The 15,754-nt window shown below is 41.4% G+C and overlaps 1 protein-coding gene across 6 annotated transcripts in view; it reads left to right on the forward strand.

Moving 5' to 3' along the window:
* Ube2f (ubiquitin conjugating enzyme E2 F (putative)) overlaps positions 1 to 15,754 on the forward strand; it is a 55,635-nt gene that overhangs the window by 34,852 nt on the left and 5,029 nt on the right. For all 6 annotated transcript variants that reach the window (XM_028880361.2, XM_028880363.2, XM_028880364.2 and 3 more), the window contains 4 exons: positions 2,036 to 2,103; positions 11,806 to 11,876; positions 13,625 to 13,682; positions 14,954 to 14,986. In XM_028880361.2, the coding sequence (XP_028736194.1) occupies positions 2,036 to 2,103; positions 11,806 to 11,876; positions 13,625 to 13,682; positions 14,954 to 14,986 (230 nt within the window). The remainder of the gene's footprint in view (positions 1 to 2,035; positions 2,104 to 11,805; positions 11,877 to 13,624; positions 13,683 to 14,953; positions 14,987 to 15,754) is intronic.

The raw sequence follows: 15,754 nt of genomic DNA on the forward strand, positions 1-15,754 counted from the left end.
TGTGTCACAAATCTAGGTATATTAACAAAGAGGAAATGACCTTACAGACATCTTAAAAAGAAGAGTGATTCGGTTTGCTCACCATTTTAGGGGTGGCAGTCCATTATGCAGGGATGGCATGGTAGATCTCACATCATGGCAAACAGGAAGAAAAGCAGTATAGGAAAAGGCAAGATGCAGCCCCAAGAGCCTCACACAGGGGCGTCGTCTCTACTGCAGCCAGCTCCCACTTCCATGGTCCTATCCTGAACTGAATGGCTCCTTAGGTCTGAGTCCTCAGGATTTGTTTCTGGAAAGGCCTCACAGACACTCCTAAAGCTGTGCCTTACTGTCTCCTAGGGTATTCTCAACTCAGTCAAACTGATAGCAGATTAATGTATCAAATAGAAAAGAGAATAGTTAAGCAGCCACTTGGGAGGAAAGAAAACAACAACAACAAAAAAAAAAACCATATTTTGTGAAATAAGTGAATTGTTTATTAAGACATTCATCTAATCTTGGTTGTGAAAGACCTTTTAAAAACACGACACCAGAGGCTGAATCCATGAAGTAGAACTGACTTCTTAGAAATGGAAACCTAGCTGGTGTGCTGGCCAAGCTGTGTGGTCTACAGAGTGAGTGCCAGCACAGCCATGGTATTCGGGGAAACCCTCTCTCAATACACATACACACACACACATCCCAAATACGTAAATGAAATGGCAAAGGTCTTCTGAATCAACAATTCAGTGGTAAGTAGTTCTTTCTGTTCTTCCAGATCACAGTACTCACTTAGGGCTCATACTGCATGTAACTTCAGCTGGGGCCGTGGCTCTTAAGACCCTCTGCAGGCGTCTGTGGACGCCCACATAAACATGCACATTAACTAAAATATTAACAAAAGTAAAAGCAAATCGAGGAGCTTTCCACATCATTGGCCCAAAGATGCTCCTCTTGCTAAGAACTGGGCATCAGTTCTTTGGGAAGAAGTGGAAATAACCAGTAATCCAAGCTATTTCAGCAATACTAACATTTAGCAAGGACTGTGAAATAAAGGACAAATAATATTTAATAAGATTTTTTAAGATTGCCAGAGTATGAATGCCAAGATCTGGTAATGCCTGCTTTAACTGTTGGATAACATAGTGTTGGCCTCAAAGTTGGCTTGTTTTTTAATTTAGTTTTGTGTGTCCATGTGCCATGGATCTTGGGTGGAGGTCAGAGGACAGCTCGCGGGAGTTGGTCTCTCCATCTTGTGGGTCCTGGGGATTGAACTCAGGTCTTCAGGTTTGGTAGCAAGCACCTTTGCTTGCTGAGCCATCTCACTAGCCTACAGCCTCAAAGTTCTTGAAGAAGCCTGCTTTTAGTATATTTATGCCACAGTTAGATAGACAGGCTGTGGCACCCTCTGCTGGCAGCAGCCCCTTCAGCCCCTTCTTGAAGCTAGGTTGGGTCCAACCAAATAGGCAAGAGGGACTGTGTGCTGTGGTACCTGTAGACATCCTCCTAGGTTCTTGCCAGTATTTACTTCCTAAGGGCTTGTTCTCTCCTGGAAGCCTCACCAAGTACTCACTGAAACAGTGGTTATAACTCTCCAATTCCTACTGTGCCCGAGTCCTGAGCCCTCTAGCAGGAAGGTGTACTGAGTACACATGTGCTGAGTGATTGGAAGCTGTGCACAGGTGCTGGGCAGACAGCAGTCAGGTCTCATCAGCCTCCCCATGAAAATGGTATCCTCATAAGGGATCTGGGAGCTGGCCAGTAAAGAGTAACTCACCAGGCAGGAGATGGGTTAAAAGGGGTCACACTAACTCTCTTTCTGAGGGATACCCTGCCCTTCTCTGGGGGCACCTTTGCCTGTGGAGCGGGTACTGCTGGTGGCCGTGTGGGGCAAGACAAGGCTGTGCAGTGTGCAGCTTTGCTGAAGGAACCTGGGGACTCTGGGGTCCTGTGTGAACCTCTTCGTTCTCGGTTTGCCATAGCCTAACTTCGTGTTTGCTTTTGTTCCCTTTTTTTTATTTAAAGATTTTTTTGTTTTGTTTTGTGTTTTTAATAGATGAGGGTTACTACCAGGGTGGAAAATTTCAGTTTGAAACTGAAGTTCCTGATGCCTACAACATGGTGGTGAGTATCCTGTACCTAAACTTCACTCCCCCCACACACCAGGGACAAGGCATGGAGACATGGGGGACAGTGAAGGGTTTCAGCACAGGAACTCATTGTCCAACAGGTATTCATCGTGCAGATGTTCTGCCTCTGTAGTTCATGTAAATTTTTAAAATGGGGGGCACATGTATTTAGACTGTGATTTTATTTATGGTATAATGACAAACCTCCAGGGGCCAATAATTTTAGAATTTCAGGTAATTAATAACCTATAGCTACATATTAGTCCCTTGAAGATCATATTATAAGCTGGGCGGTGGTAGCACACACCTTTAATCCCAGCACTCAGGAGGCAGAGACAGGCAGATCTCTGAGCTAGAGGTCAGCCTGGTCTACAGAGTGAGTTCCAGTACTGCCAGGGCTATACAGAAAAACCCTGTCTCAAAAAACTTAAAAAAAAAAAAAAAGGTCTGTTGATGTAACCAACCGTCTTATTAAATAAGAAACACAGAAACGATGTAAAAGAGAAAGTCGAGAGGTCAGAGCTCAGAGCTAAATCTCACCCTTCCTTCTGCTGTCCCAGCTTCGCGAAAAGAGACCTACTTCCTGTCGGTTTGTTTTTTTATAGTATGTCGTTCTGCCTTCTCATTTGTTGTAAACCCAAACACATGACTGCCTCGTCACTGTCTGAATGTACAGCCCCCTAGGTCTTAAAGGTATATGTCTCCAATGCTGACTGTATCCCTGAACACACAGAGATCTTATGGGATTAAAGGCGTGTGCCACCACCGCCACACTCTTGCTATGGCTCTAATAGCTCTGACCCTGAACACACAGAGATCTTATGGGATTAAAGGCGTGTGCCACCACCGCCACACTCTTGCTATGGCTCTAATAGCTCTGACCCCCAGACAACTTTATTTATTAACATACAATCAAAATAATATTTCAGTACAATTAGATTACCACCACATTTCCCCTTTTCTATTTTAATAAAAAGAAAAAAAGCAAAAGGTTATAACTAACAAAAGAAAAACTATATACAAAAGTACAATAACTATATACAATATATACAAGTAATAAATACCTAAACAGGTATTTGACAAATCAGAGAAAATAATTCCATTATCTATCCTATTTTGGTAAATCCAAGATGTATCTAATGCACTTTCTATCCTAATTAATTTTCAACTATAACTAACTAATCTTCAACCATAACTAACTAATCTTCAACTCCTCAGAGACCCAAGAAGGGAATAATATTAGCTAACAAAAATAAAAACAGGAAGTGCATGCAAGCAACTTCCAAAAAATTTTGTGAGTTGACAGAAACAGCCAGCTGCCTGGGCAGTCACCTGAGGTTTCTCCGCAGTGTTGGGGCATCATCTTCAGCCTATAGGCTTAGTGTATCTGACAGACTCATTTGTGAAGTAGGATGTACACAAGGTCAACAGTTCAACCTCACATTGGGTGAGAGCAGTCCACGTACCAGAAACACCTGAATTCCACTAGTGTCCTGTCATGATTCAGGATTTTAAATTCTGGAAATTGTTGACAGTTTTTTAATTCAGCTGTCCATTCTTCTTGGCTGTGTATATATGGCTTCATCTCAGCATCCCCTTCTTCTCCACATCCCTCTATTAAATGCCAGTCTACTTTCGAGAGGCATGAGCTTTCAGCTGCTGTTCCATTGTACAACAGAATCCATTGGCCCTCTGCCTGTTAAGCTGCTTTGAAGAAAAGGGCACAGTACCTTTTCCGGATGCGAAGGCCATTTCAGGGATGGGGCCGTATTGTCCTGGCCTCAGAAGATGCCTTTTGATAAAGCCATAACCACACTTGTTTTGGCAAGAATCAGTAGTCCCTTGTTTCGTGTTCTGTCTGTCCATTTTGTCCTGTTGATTCGAGGATACTTTGTTGTCCAGTGGCTAACTTTTGCCACAAGGAAAGTTGACTCCTTATGCAGTTTCTTCAATGCCCATATTTTCTCTGAAGTAGATTAGTACTGCCAGGAGCTGACATGTCTCAAAAAAGAAAAATTTTCTAAGTTATTAAAACATTTTAAATGCCATATTCTGTAGATCTCTGAAGGGTTTGAAGATGACCTGTCTAAAACATCTCTGCTTAATTTTTAAAACATATCTAATCTGACTACAAGTTCTATGATAATGTCTAACTACTAGCTTTCATTTCTTTATATCCTAATAGTTGATAATAATAACATTCAAGGATCAGAAATTTGCATTACATTGTTAAATGGATGGAATAAATACAATTAGAAATATACATATAGCATTTTCTAGCAATATCAGTTTCAAATTTGTATACAATATAAAACAATCCAATCCAATGTAAAGTATTTAAAATTAGTAATTGTCTTTTTCTTTTCTTTTTCTTTTTTTTTTTTTTTAAACAAGAACCTTAAATCTAATCTCCTTTGCTTAGCCTTTTTACTAACCCTTGACAATAACTTGTAACCAACCCCCCTAAATACTGAAAATTATCCCAGACCCAAAACCCATTAAAAAGACCAAAAAACCACCCGCCCCACACCACCTCTTTGGGAATGTGGGCGTCGTATTCTTAAAATTGCTTCCTGCTGGGTATGGGCGAAGTTTTCTTTATCCTGAAAGAAAAATTTTAGGTTAATTGTCAAATTCTAGGAGAGGTAACTATATCCTTCATTATCCAGTCTGTGTATAATGCCAAAGTTCAGGGTTTATCTCAAGTCCTTATTCAAGTAGTCTTTGAGACTGGATCATCTCAGCTAGTCATCTCAAATTTGCTCTGAGCACCTTGTAGTTCAAAGCTGATCTGTGGATGATGTTTGTCAGCTTAATGATATTATTATTGTCCACGTGGAATTTTGTTGTTGTGGGGCCCCATCTTCTTTCTGGAGACTTCAGTTGATGTTAGGCCTGGCCGTGATTTCCTGCAGAAAACTGATAAGAGACTCGAACACAAAAACATATATATGCAGCTAGCCTTTTTTCTAGAATTAGTTAGTACTCTATGTGACCATTCATATCTTAACAAGTTTAAAATGTATATATATATTAATCTTGTAAATTTTGATATAAAATTTATACTTTGAGAAAAGTTTAAAGAATCAGAATAGAATCAAAGAGTTGAGATTAGTAATAGAATAGTCCCTTAATTAATTTTGCTTTTGTCCTGTACCATAGCAGAAGATGGCTCTTATTCTGGCATGATACAGGGAGTTTGCATTTTCCTTTTAACAACATGCTTGAGTTTAAAGAAGGAGAGAGCCATTCTCCAACTCCAAAGTCAGCTTTAAATTTTAATTGAACTGGGACTATTAGAAAACCAATAGTGTTAAATCTTTAGAGAAAAGCAGAAACAAACATTTAGGAAGACATAAAATTTTTTAGATAATATATACCCATACACCGTTTCATTCTGTTTCTTGGGATAGATGATTTGTCCCTTTTCTTCAGTTGTCTCATTTGTCCAGTGTTCTTCAGATTCCTTAACCTTCATTTTCCTAAAAGACAAAAACAAAAACCTTTCCCCAAGACTAATTTTGGGGATGTTCCTTTTTCGCAAGTTATTATCTGATTAAATGAAAAGGCATGTTTTATTGATACAAGTTAGTTTAAATTGGATGTTCATGCTGGTTGATGAACTATCACCTCCTCAATTAAGAGGTCTCTCTTGTTCAAATCGAACCTTTATCAATTTTGATGGTACCCACAGCTTATCTTCTCCTGTGGAAACAAAAGCAAAACCACGTCCCCAATGTAATACATACCCTGGTTTCCATTCTGAGGTCAGCACATCCTTAAAGTATATAGGCTGATTTAATTCTGTAGTTTTTTCTATTATCCAATGTCTCTCTGCAGCTGTTGTTCCTTTCTCATTGGCATTCAGAAAATTCAAAGTTAGAAGAGCATTATGTAGTCTATTTCTGGGGGTTTTTGTTACCCATTTCTGTTTATTTAGCATATCCTTTAGAGTTCTGTTTGATCTTTCTATAACTGCTTGACCTGTAGGATTATGTGGTATGCCTGTAATATGCTTTATATTGTAATAAGCAAAAAACTGTTTCATTTTAACAGAGACATATGATGGAGCATTGTCAGTTTTGATTTGTGCAGGTATACCCATGATGGCCATAACTTCTAGCAAATGAGTGATTGCAGAATCAGCCTTTTCAGAACTCAAAGCAGTTGCCCATTGAAATCCTGAATAAGTATCGATAGTGTGGTGTACATATTTCAATTTTCCAAATTCTGCAAAGTGAAACACGTCCATCTGCCAGATTTCATTTCTCTGAGTACCCTTTGGGTTACATCCTGCTGGTAATGGCGTTTGATTGTAGACGGAACAAGTAGGACATTTCTTTACTATTTCTTTGGCTTGTTGCCAGGTTATGGAAAAATCCTTTTTTAAACCTTTACTATTGACGTGATGTTTTTTATGAAATTCTGAGGCTTCCAGCACATTTCCTATCAATAATTTATCAATCTCATCATTGCCTTGTGCTAGAGGGCCTGGCAGACCAGTATGGGATCGAATGTGAGTTATATATAAAGGATGATCCCTTTTCCTGATTGTATCTTGTAATTGAATAAATAGTGAAGTTAATTCTGAAGCATCAGGGATAAATTCTGCAGTCTCAATATGTAACACCACTCTTTCAGCATACTGAGAGTCAGTTACTATGTTGAGAGGTTCTGAAAAATCCATTAATACCAACAGAATAGCATACAATTCTGATTTTTGAACTGAATTATACGGACTTTGAACCACTTTACTTAAATTTTCTGATTTGTAACCAGCCTTTCCTTCTTTGTTGGCATCTGTATAAAATGTACGAACTCCAGATATGGGTTTTTGCCGTACAATTTGAGGCAAGATCCATTCAGCTCTCTTTATAAGATCAATTCTATTGCTTTTGGGATATTTGCTGTTAATTTCTTCCAAAAAATTACTGCAAGCTCTTTGCCAAGGTTCACTTTCTGTCCATAATTTTTCAATGTCCTCCTTAGTTAATGGTACGACAATTTCTGCTGGGTCTATGCCTGCTAATTGACGAAGTCTCAATTTTCCTTTGTAAATCAAGTCAGAGATTTTTTCCACATAAGTTTTTAATTTTTTATTTGGTTTATTTGGTAAAAATATCCATTCCAATATAATATCTTCCCTCTGCATTAATATTCCAGTAGGAGAACGCCTAGAAGGTAAGATAACTAAAATGCAATCCAGCGTTGGATCAATACGATTCACGTGTCCTTCATGCACTTTCTTTTCTACCAAGGCTAATTCTTTCTCAGCTTCAGGTGATAATTCTCTTGGACTATTTAAGTCCTTGTCACCTTCTAAGGTTTTGAACAAATTAGTCAGTTCATCATTTTTTACCCCAACAATAGTTCGTAGATGAGAAATGTCTCCAAATAATCTTTGAAAGTCATTAAGAGTCTGTAGTCTATCTCTCCGAATTTGCACCTTTTGGGGTCTAATTTTTTGTAGCTCTATTTTATATCCTAAATAATTAATAGAATCTCCTCTTTGTATCTTTTCAGGAGCAATTTGTAATCCCCAGCAAGGCAAAATTTTCTTTACTTCTTCAAATATTATTTCTAAAGTATCTGCATTTGAGTCAGCTAGTAAAATATCATCCATATAATGATAAATTACAGATTTAGGAAATTTTTTACGTATCACTTCCAATGGCTGTTGTACAAAATATTGGCACAGAGTTGGGCTATTCAACATTCCCTGTGGGAGGACCCTCCATTGAAATCTTTTAACCGGTTGAGAATTATTATAAGTAGGCACTGTAAAAGCAAATCTTTCTTTGTCTTTTTCTTGTAAGGGTATTGAAAAGAAACAGTCTTTTAAATCAATAACTATGAGAGGCCATCCTTTTGGTAACAGAGTAGGCAAAGGCATCCCAGATTGTAGAGAGCCCATTGGCTGAATTACTTTGTTAATTGCTCTAAGGTCTGTTACCATTCTCCATTTACCAGATTTCTTTTTAATAACAAATACAGGAGAATTCCAAGGGCTGGTTGATTCTTCAATATGCTGAGCATTTAACTGTTCTTCTACCAGCTCTTCTAAAGCCTGGAGTTTCTCTGTTGTTAAAGGCCATTGCTGGACCCATACAGGCTTGTCTGTTAACCATTTTAAAGGTAGAGCTGTTGGTGTCTTTGGAAGATCATCAGTTATTGTGCCCTGTTCTTGTATAATATGGATGGCTGGTGACCACTCATTAGAACAATATCTTCTAATATTTCTCTCAGTAATATGTGCTAGTTTATGATTTGTTTCTGAGATTGGAGGGATGTTAATCTGAGTATTCCATTGTTGCAACAAGTCTCGACCCCACAGGTTCATAGTTATGTTAGCCACATATGGTTTTAATTTTCCTCTCTGTCCTTCTGGACCTATACATTCGAGCCATCTTGCACTCTGTTTCACCTGAGATAATGTCCCAATTCCTAACAGTTGAACGTTTACCTCCTGAAGAGGCCAAGTTGGATGCCAAAATTCTGGTGCAATTATGGTAACGTCCGCACCTGTGTCTACCAGACCAGACAACAAAACACCATTTATTTTTATTGTTAATTTTGGTCTTTGTTCATTAATAGAAGTTTGCCAAAAAATTTTCTTTATGTTTTCTCCTGAATTTTCTATTCTCTCTGTTTCATCATCCTGACCAGCATGATTTATTCCAATAGGCATTTGGTTATTTAATTGCTCTCCAGAGCAGGCATTTCCTCTATGGCTGCAGGAAAGGTTTGAACTGGATTTGCACTGGGGCCTGCCTGAGGCCCCTCTGGGAGTTTCCCGAAGACTGAGGCAAAGGATTACCCTGTCTGTCCTTTGTTGATCTACATTCGTTGGTCCAGTGTTTTCCCTTACCACACCTTCTGCATACTCCAGAAGGAAGGGGCCTTCTGTTGCCATTGTTCCTTGAAGAAACATTGTTTCTGGGAATGACCTGTCTACAGTCCCTTTTCAAATGTCCTTGCTTTCCACATCCAAAACATCTAACACTCCTCAAACCTTTTGAAATTACTTCTCCTACCCATGTATCATCATGCTCATCAGCTTCAACATTAATTGTTTCTCTAATCCAATCTTCCATAGGTGCAGATCTTGCCCTTAATGGCCTGATTATTGTTTTGCATGCTGCATTCGCATTCTCAAAGGCCAAAGATTCAATTATTGCCTTACTAGCTTCTGAATCCGAGACCATTCTCTTTACTGCTGAAGCCAGTCTTTGTAAAAAATCTGTAAAAGACTCTTTTGGGCCTTGCTTCACCTTTGTAAATGACTCAGATTTTTTTCCTGGTTCCTCAACTTTGTCCCATGCATTCAAGGCTGCCGTTCGACATAAAATTAGGGTTTGGACATCATATAAACATTGTGTTTGTGCTGAAGCATATTGGCCTTCGCCCATAAGCTGATCCTGGCAAACTTGTATTCCTTTATCCCTCCATTGTTTTTCTATGTTTTTAGCCTCCTCCTTAAACCAAGTCAGAAATTGAAGTCTCTGGCTGGGTTCCAGAACACCTTGTGCGAGGTCCCGCCAGTCCTGTGGTACTATCCTATTATATGTTGACCAAGAGTTTAACATTTGCTTTACATATGGGGAATGCATGCCATAAGATACTATTGCCTCCTTAAACCTTTTTAAATCCAACATTTCAATTGGAGCCCAATTATTTTGTGTAGCCATTTGATCAGGCATCTGCTGTACGGTTACAGGATAAATTAAGGGTGACTGTGTGAAAACAGGCTTTCTTTCTGCAACCTTATGATCCCGACTTGAAACAACTTCACTGTTAATTTCTTCTGTCTGAATTTTTACAGGTTTAGCAAGTTCTTCTAAAGCTGTTATCCTGGCACTTAAATTGACTATCTTTTTAAATATTAAAATGTGGATTATTATAGTGATAAGGTGCATAATTCCACCAATACTAATATTATATAGTTGTTCCATTGCCAGACTGCCTAAAATTTCGAACAAAAACCAATTTTCTTCCAATGTACACATAAAACCCATTTTTTTTTTAAACGTGGAAAAAAATTCTCTTTTAGATAGTTTCCTTTAAAATATCTGATATATTATGACTTACCAAATCTGCGTAGAACAGTAGAAATCCGAGGGGATTTTCAAAACAGCCACCTAGTGTCCCAGGTGTAAATCCAAAGAGAAAGAGAGAGAGAGAGAGAGAGAGAGAGAGAGAGAGAGAGAGAGAGAGAGAGCGCAAGAAAGCGTAGCTGGCTAAAGTTTAAATGCAGCCACGTGTTCCCTCTTGTGCCGAATCAAGGCTTGGGTCTGGCTTCCTTAAGCTCCGACCACGTGCTTTGGCTTTACTGGCAGGGCCCTGTTCGGCAGGGCAACTCTGAGTTGTTTGTAGCACCGGCTTTAAGCAAGCAGGATTTAAGCAAGCAGCTCACCGATAGTCCAGCCTGAGGTCAAGCAGAACTAGACCCAGGCTCGGACTAAGAAGCCGATCGCCGCCGGCCGCCGCGGGCCACTGCCGCCGCGGGCCGCCTGCCGCCCTTGCGGGAAAGCGGACCTGCCGCCAAGCCAAGCAGTTTTTAATGGATTCTTGTCACGTTGGGCGCCAGATGTTGATGTAACCAACCGTCTTATTAAATAAGAAACACAGAAACGATGTAAAAGAGAAAGTCGAGAGGTCAGAGCTCAGAGCTAAATCTCACCCTTCCTTCTGCTGTCCCAGCTTCGCGAAAAGAGACCTACTTCCTGTCGGTTTGTTTTTTTATAGTATGTCGTTCTGCCTTCTCATTTGTTGTAAACCCAAACACATGACTGCCTCGTCACTGTCTGAATGTACAGCCCCCTAGGTCTTAAAGGTATATGTCTCCAATGCTGACTGTATCCCTGAACACACAGAGATCTTATGGGATTAAAGGCGTGTGCCACCACCGCCACACTCTTGCTATGGCTCTAATAGCTCTGACCCTGAACACACAGAGATCTTATGGGATTAAAGGCGTGTGCCACCACCGCCACACTCTTGCTATGGCTCTAATAGCTCTGACCCCCAGACAACTTTATTTATTAACATACAATCAAAATAATATTTCAGTACAATTAGATTACCACCACAAAGGTCATATTACGTACTGATTATACCAAAGACTGTCACATACGGCTTTGCTTTTGAGGGTAGATCAGTAGGGAAGTAAGGTGATATATAGAAAGTTGAAGTGATAAAAATGGTAAGTAGCTAGACAGATGGGTAAATGGTGGAGAGTGGATTTATAGGGATTCCAAAAAGAAGGCGAGAGCACCACCTTTGAGGGTGGGGATGGCAGAGAGGGTGCAGTTAGTCACCCCATTTGGTTCAGAGGCAGGGATTGGGTGCGATGGGCTGTGCAGACTGTGGTCAAAGGTGTGGAATGAGAGCACGTGCACCAGGAGCTCCAGCTCGGAGGGATCCTACACCACACTTGAACACAAATGTGCACATATATTCATATACGCATACAAATGTAAACAAAGAATAAAGTAGACTAACCTTGTCTAGGAAACTGTAGCACTAGTGTCTGCACATACATCTGACTGGAGCAGTAATGGTCAGCTGTGGGTCTGTGACTTAGGCATAGCAATTTGAGACCAAGGGGTGGAGTGGGTGTGCGCTCCTGTGTGTGAGTACACACATGCACATTGCAGGTATGTACTGGGGAGACTTGTGACCTCTCTCTGTGTTGCAGCCTCCCAAGGTAAAATGCTTGACTAAAATCTGGCACCCCAACATCACAGAAACAGGAGAAATATGTCTAAGGTAAGTCCCTTCCTCCCTTCTGCACATGTGTGAGCCTCTTCAAATTCACTCCTGTAAGGGGATCTCGCTTGGCTACAATTCAGAAATGCCTAGGCCAAACCGAAGTAGCTCTTACTGTTGCCAGGGCCCTGCTGGTCCTCACTGTGCAGTGTGGTGCTCTGTTTCCACCTCCTTTAATGAACAACCACAGTCCCAGTTTATGGCTGATGTTAACTAACAAGGAGGAAGGCGTGGGTAAGGAAAACAGCAGGAGCCCGGCTTCAATGACCTCAGACACTTGCACTGAAGATCCATTCCATAATGTCCTTTCTGAGTGGGTAGCTTCCCTGTGTCTCGTCAGCTGTAGACTGTCCTGCTCTCACAGTGGTATAAGGTCAAGGCCTAGCAGTTTCAACCTTCCCTGGGAGGTTCCTGGTCTCTGAAGAAAAGAACTGCAGAAGAGAAAGGGGAGCTTCTTTTCATAGTAGAGCATTTGAGCTTGCCTGTGTAGACCCTTTTCCTAATACTCCAGGGTATTAATGGTGGCTGTCTGGTCTAGACAACTACCGTTGATGCAGATCCTCTCTGACAGGAAGACTTGGGGAGGCTAACAAGGCACTGCCTCATGTTCAGCTACCCTGGGAAGCAGGCTTCTTACCTCCGTTGTAAAGGGTTGGGTCCTGAGGCTGTTCTTAGGGTGCCTCTCTTGTTTCTCCATTCTCCTCAGTAAGCACTGCGTAAGGAAGATAACCTGTGCCTGAATGCCTCTTGTCTGGTCTTTTTTTGTCTGAGAAATGTAGCCTGTGCCATCAACCCATGCAGAAGCTTTAAAAATACTGTCAGGTGTGGTGGTACATGCCTTTTGGATCTCTGAGTTCCAGGCCAGCCAGGGCACCATAATTGAGACCCTGTCTCAAAACGAAAACACGCCATACAACAAATAATAATAAACTATAAACACAAAACTGAAAGAGTATCCCTGAACTACTTGTTATCCTTGTATTTAAGTATTCAATTTGAAAGCATTAACACTGGACAAAGGGCTCAGGCTATAGGAGGACACCATTCATCAGCCTATGAGGTGCTCAGCCTCACTGGCCACCAGGAAACATGCAGGAGCACCATGAGGTTGTGGCTTGCTACTCCCAGACTGGGGAGTGTGGGAGAGAAGAGAGACCAGCCTCAGCATTGGAGGGTGTGGCTACTACACACTTTGGGCAAATGGTTCCTTCTTTCACAGATAAAATAGTTACCCCGTTGGAGGAATTATGTTTTGGGTTATGCCTGACAGATAAATTACAGACTAGTCCTCACTCATTCCCTCTATCATTTTTGTTGCCGTCACTGTTTCTGGGTCTTAAACAACTTTTTTCGTGTGTATGTTGTTCCAATGATGCTTTTTTGATGGGTGTTGTGGCACATGCCTGTAATCCAAGCACTCAGATGGCAGAGACAAGAGAATTGACACAGTTTCAGTTAGCCTGGAGTAATAGCGAGTTCCAGGCAAGCTAGGACTACACCTGAGACCCTTTCTCTAAAAAAAAGCTTTTCCTTTGCTTAGAATTCCATGTAAAGGATGAATAGTCCACACACAGTCAGTAGACAAAATAACAGGAGATACTGTAACTGAAATCCAACTTTGGAGGTGAAGGTTATCCTCAGTAGACTGAAGACTGACCAACCAAGAGGAGACAGGCTGCATGGGTGCAGTTCATTCCTTTATGGTGAATAGCCACGGCTCCTCACTAACATGTGTCTCTGTCTTGCAGTTTACTAAGAGAACATTCAATTGATGGCACTGGCTGGGCGCCCACTAGGACATTAAAGGTGAGAGGTAGCATTTGTTCCTTCTGTAGTCCTCAGGCAGGCAGCCTCCTGGAAGAATTGCACCCTTGTTCCCAACCACACACCTTCTGGGTCTGCTCCACCAAGTATTGCTTAGCCAGTTCTAACTGGATCAGAGTCCTTGTTGACCAGCCCTGTGGTATTCAAGAGTCAAACCACAAGAGAAAGCCTAGTGGTCTTGTTCATTCAATGGGCCTATCTTTAGTCTTTCTGGGTATCTGGAAGAGCTACAAAGTGTGTAGGTTACTTCCTGAGTCAGAAGGATTGTGAAGCGATGGGTAGATTATTACTGGATAGGCTCCACAAGGGAGAAAAGTACAGGGAAAAAATTTGACCCTGATCCCATGTCAGAATGTGTAGACTTAATACAATTATATCCTGTTCCTCCCAAACTGTTGTCTGACACATGGACCACCCAGCCTTTCCCCATGTCCTGTCCTTAGGATTGTCCCATTACCCAGAAAGAAGTCTCCTCCAGCCCTCCTCATGACATCTGTTCCTTCTGCAAGTCTCTGGGATGGCTGCCATTTCCTCTGCAGTGTCTCTGCTGCTTGGGGCAGTGGCCTGCTGTCAGCTCAGATGTCTAGCCCCTTTTTTCAGGCTTAATGCTTATCTTCACCTCCAGTGCCAGTCACTAGCCAACTCACACCAGAAGGTCAGATGTGCCAAAACAGATAGGTGGGAGAAAGCAGGGAACAGTAATATATATATATATTTAGCAGATACTATGGGAATCAATATCTGAGAATCAGCTTAAAAGAACAAGACTTTGGAGTTGAAGAATCAGGTAGAGAAGGAGTCTGTGATCGCCATGGTTCCCATCTGAAGATCAGATCTGTGAACACAGATAATGTTTTTAGTGCTATTGTAGTGGGAATTAGTGATCTCAGAAGTGCAAAGTCTCCCCTAATTCTTGAAGTAACTAGAGAAGATTAAGAAGATGTAGTGGAGTAGTTTATCACTGAACCCCCAGGGGCAGTACTGTTACAAAGCAGCAGGCTTTGTTTTGAAGGGAAATTCCAGAAGTCCAGTCTGTAACAGGAGATGGGACATGGCTCCACATGTGGCCCATGGCTCATGGTCCCTGCATCTGTCTTAACATGGAAGGCAGTTTCAAAGGTGGTCAGAGGTTAGACTCGAAGAAAGGGTTCCTGTTTTCTGTCTTGAGAAAAGCACTATGGTGCATATTTCTTGGTTACATGTTTAAAACACTTAGTGGATAGGAGCCTGATAATTGTTCTTGCTTCTTTCAGGATGTTGTTTGGGGATTAAACTCTTTATTTACTGTAAGTATATTACTCCTCCCTTTTCTTGGTTTTCTGGCTGCTGGTTTGAAACACAAGCTTAAAAAGCACGGGGTCTTAGAAGCCATCCTCCTTTCCATTTGATGACCAGATTTTGCACTGTGGCTGACGCAGGAACTTAGGGGGCCTTAGGGTGACGTATTTGGAGATTTTCTGCCTTATGAGCATATTTGCTCTCCTCCTGTCATCTGTGGTGTAACATGCTTGATTTTAATCATCAACAAAAGGAAAAACAGTAGAACTTCCACTAACCTGTGAGGCCCTGCCCAGGGTTGTGGTGTTTCTGGGCAGCACACACCTCCAGGGAAGCCAGCATTTGCAGACATTTCAGGTTCTCCTTGTCTCTTTGAAACCACAACCTTTGGGTCAGACCTGGATTCCACCACTCGGATGTTTTTTCCAGTGTGCTCAATCATTTTGATGTGGGCCTTGGCTTCTTCGGTGACATAACAGGATTCAACACCCTCTTTTGGCCTCTGTGGACACCAGACACACATGCAGTGCACAGACACAGACGGGCAAAACACCCCAACACATAAAGATAAATAAACCCTTTTAAGACAGTGAAAAACCCCACTGCTAGGGAGATTTTTAATTAGGCCAAGGCTCTGGGGTTACAACCACTTCGTGTGGGGATACATGTGGGGAATAGGTATGTCTAGAGGCCAGGGGTCAACCTCAGGTGTTACTTCTCAGGAGCCTTCCACCTTGCTTTTTTCAGATAGTTTCTCACTGGGACCTGGAACTCAA

This window comes from Peromyscus leucopus, chromosome 13 (assembly GCF_004664715.2).
Source record: "Peromyscus leucopus breed LL Stock chromosome 13, UCI_PerLeu_2.1, whole genome shotgun sequence".
Lineage (NCBI taxonomy): Eukaryota > Metazoa > Chordata > Mammalia > Rodentia > Cricetidae > Peromyscus > Peromyscus leucopus.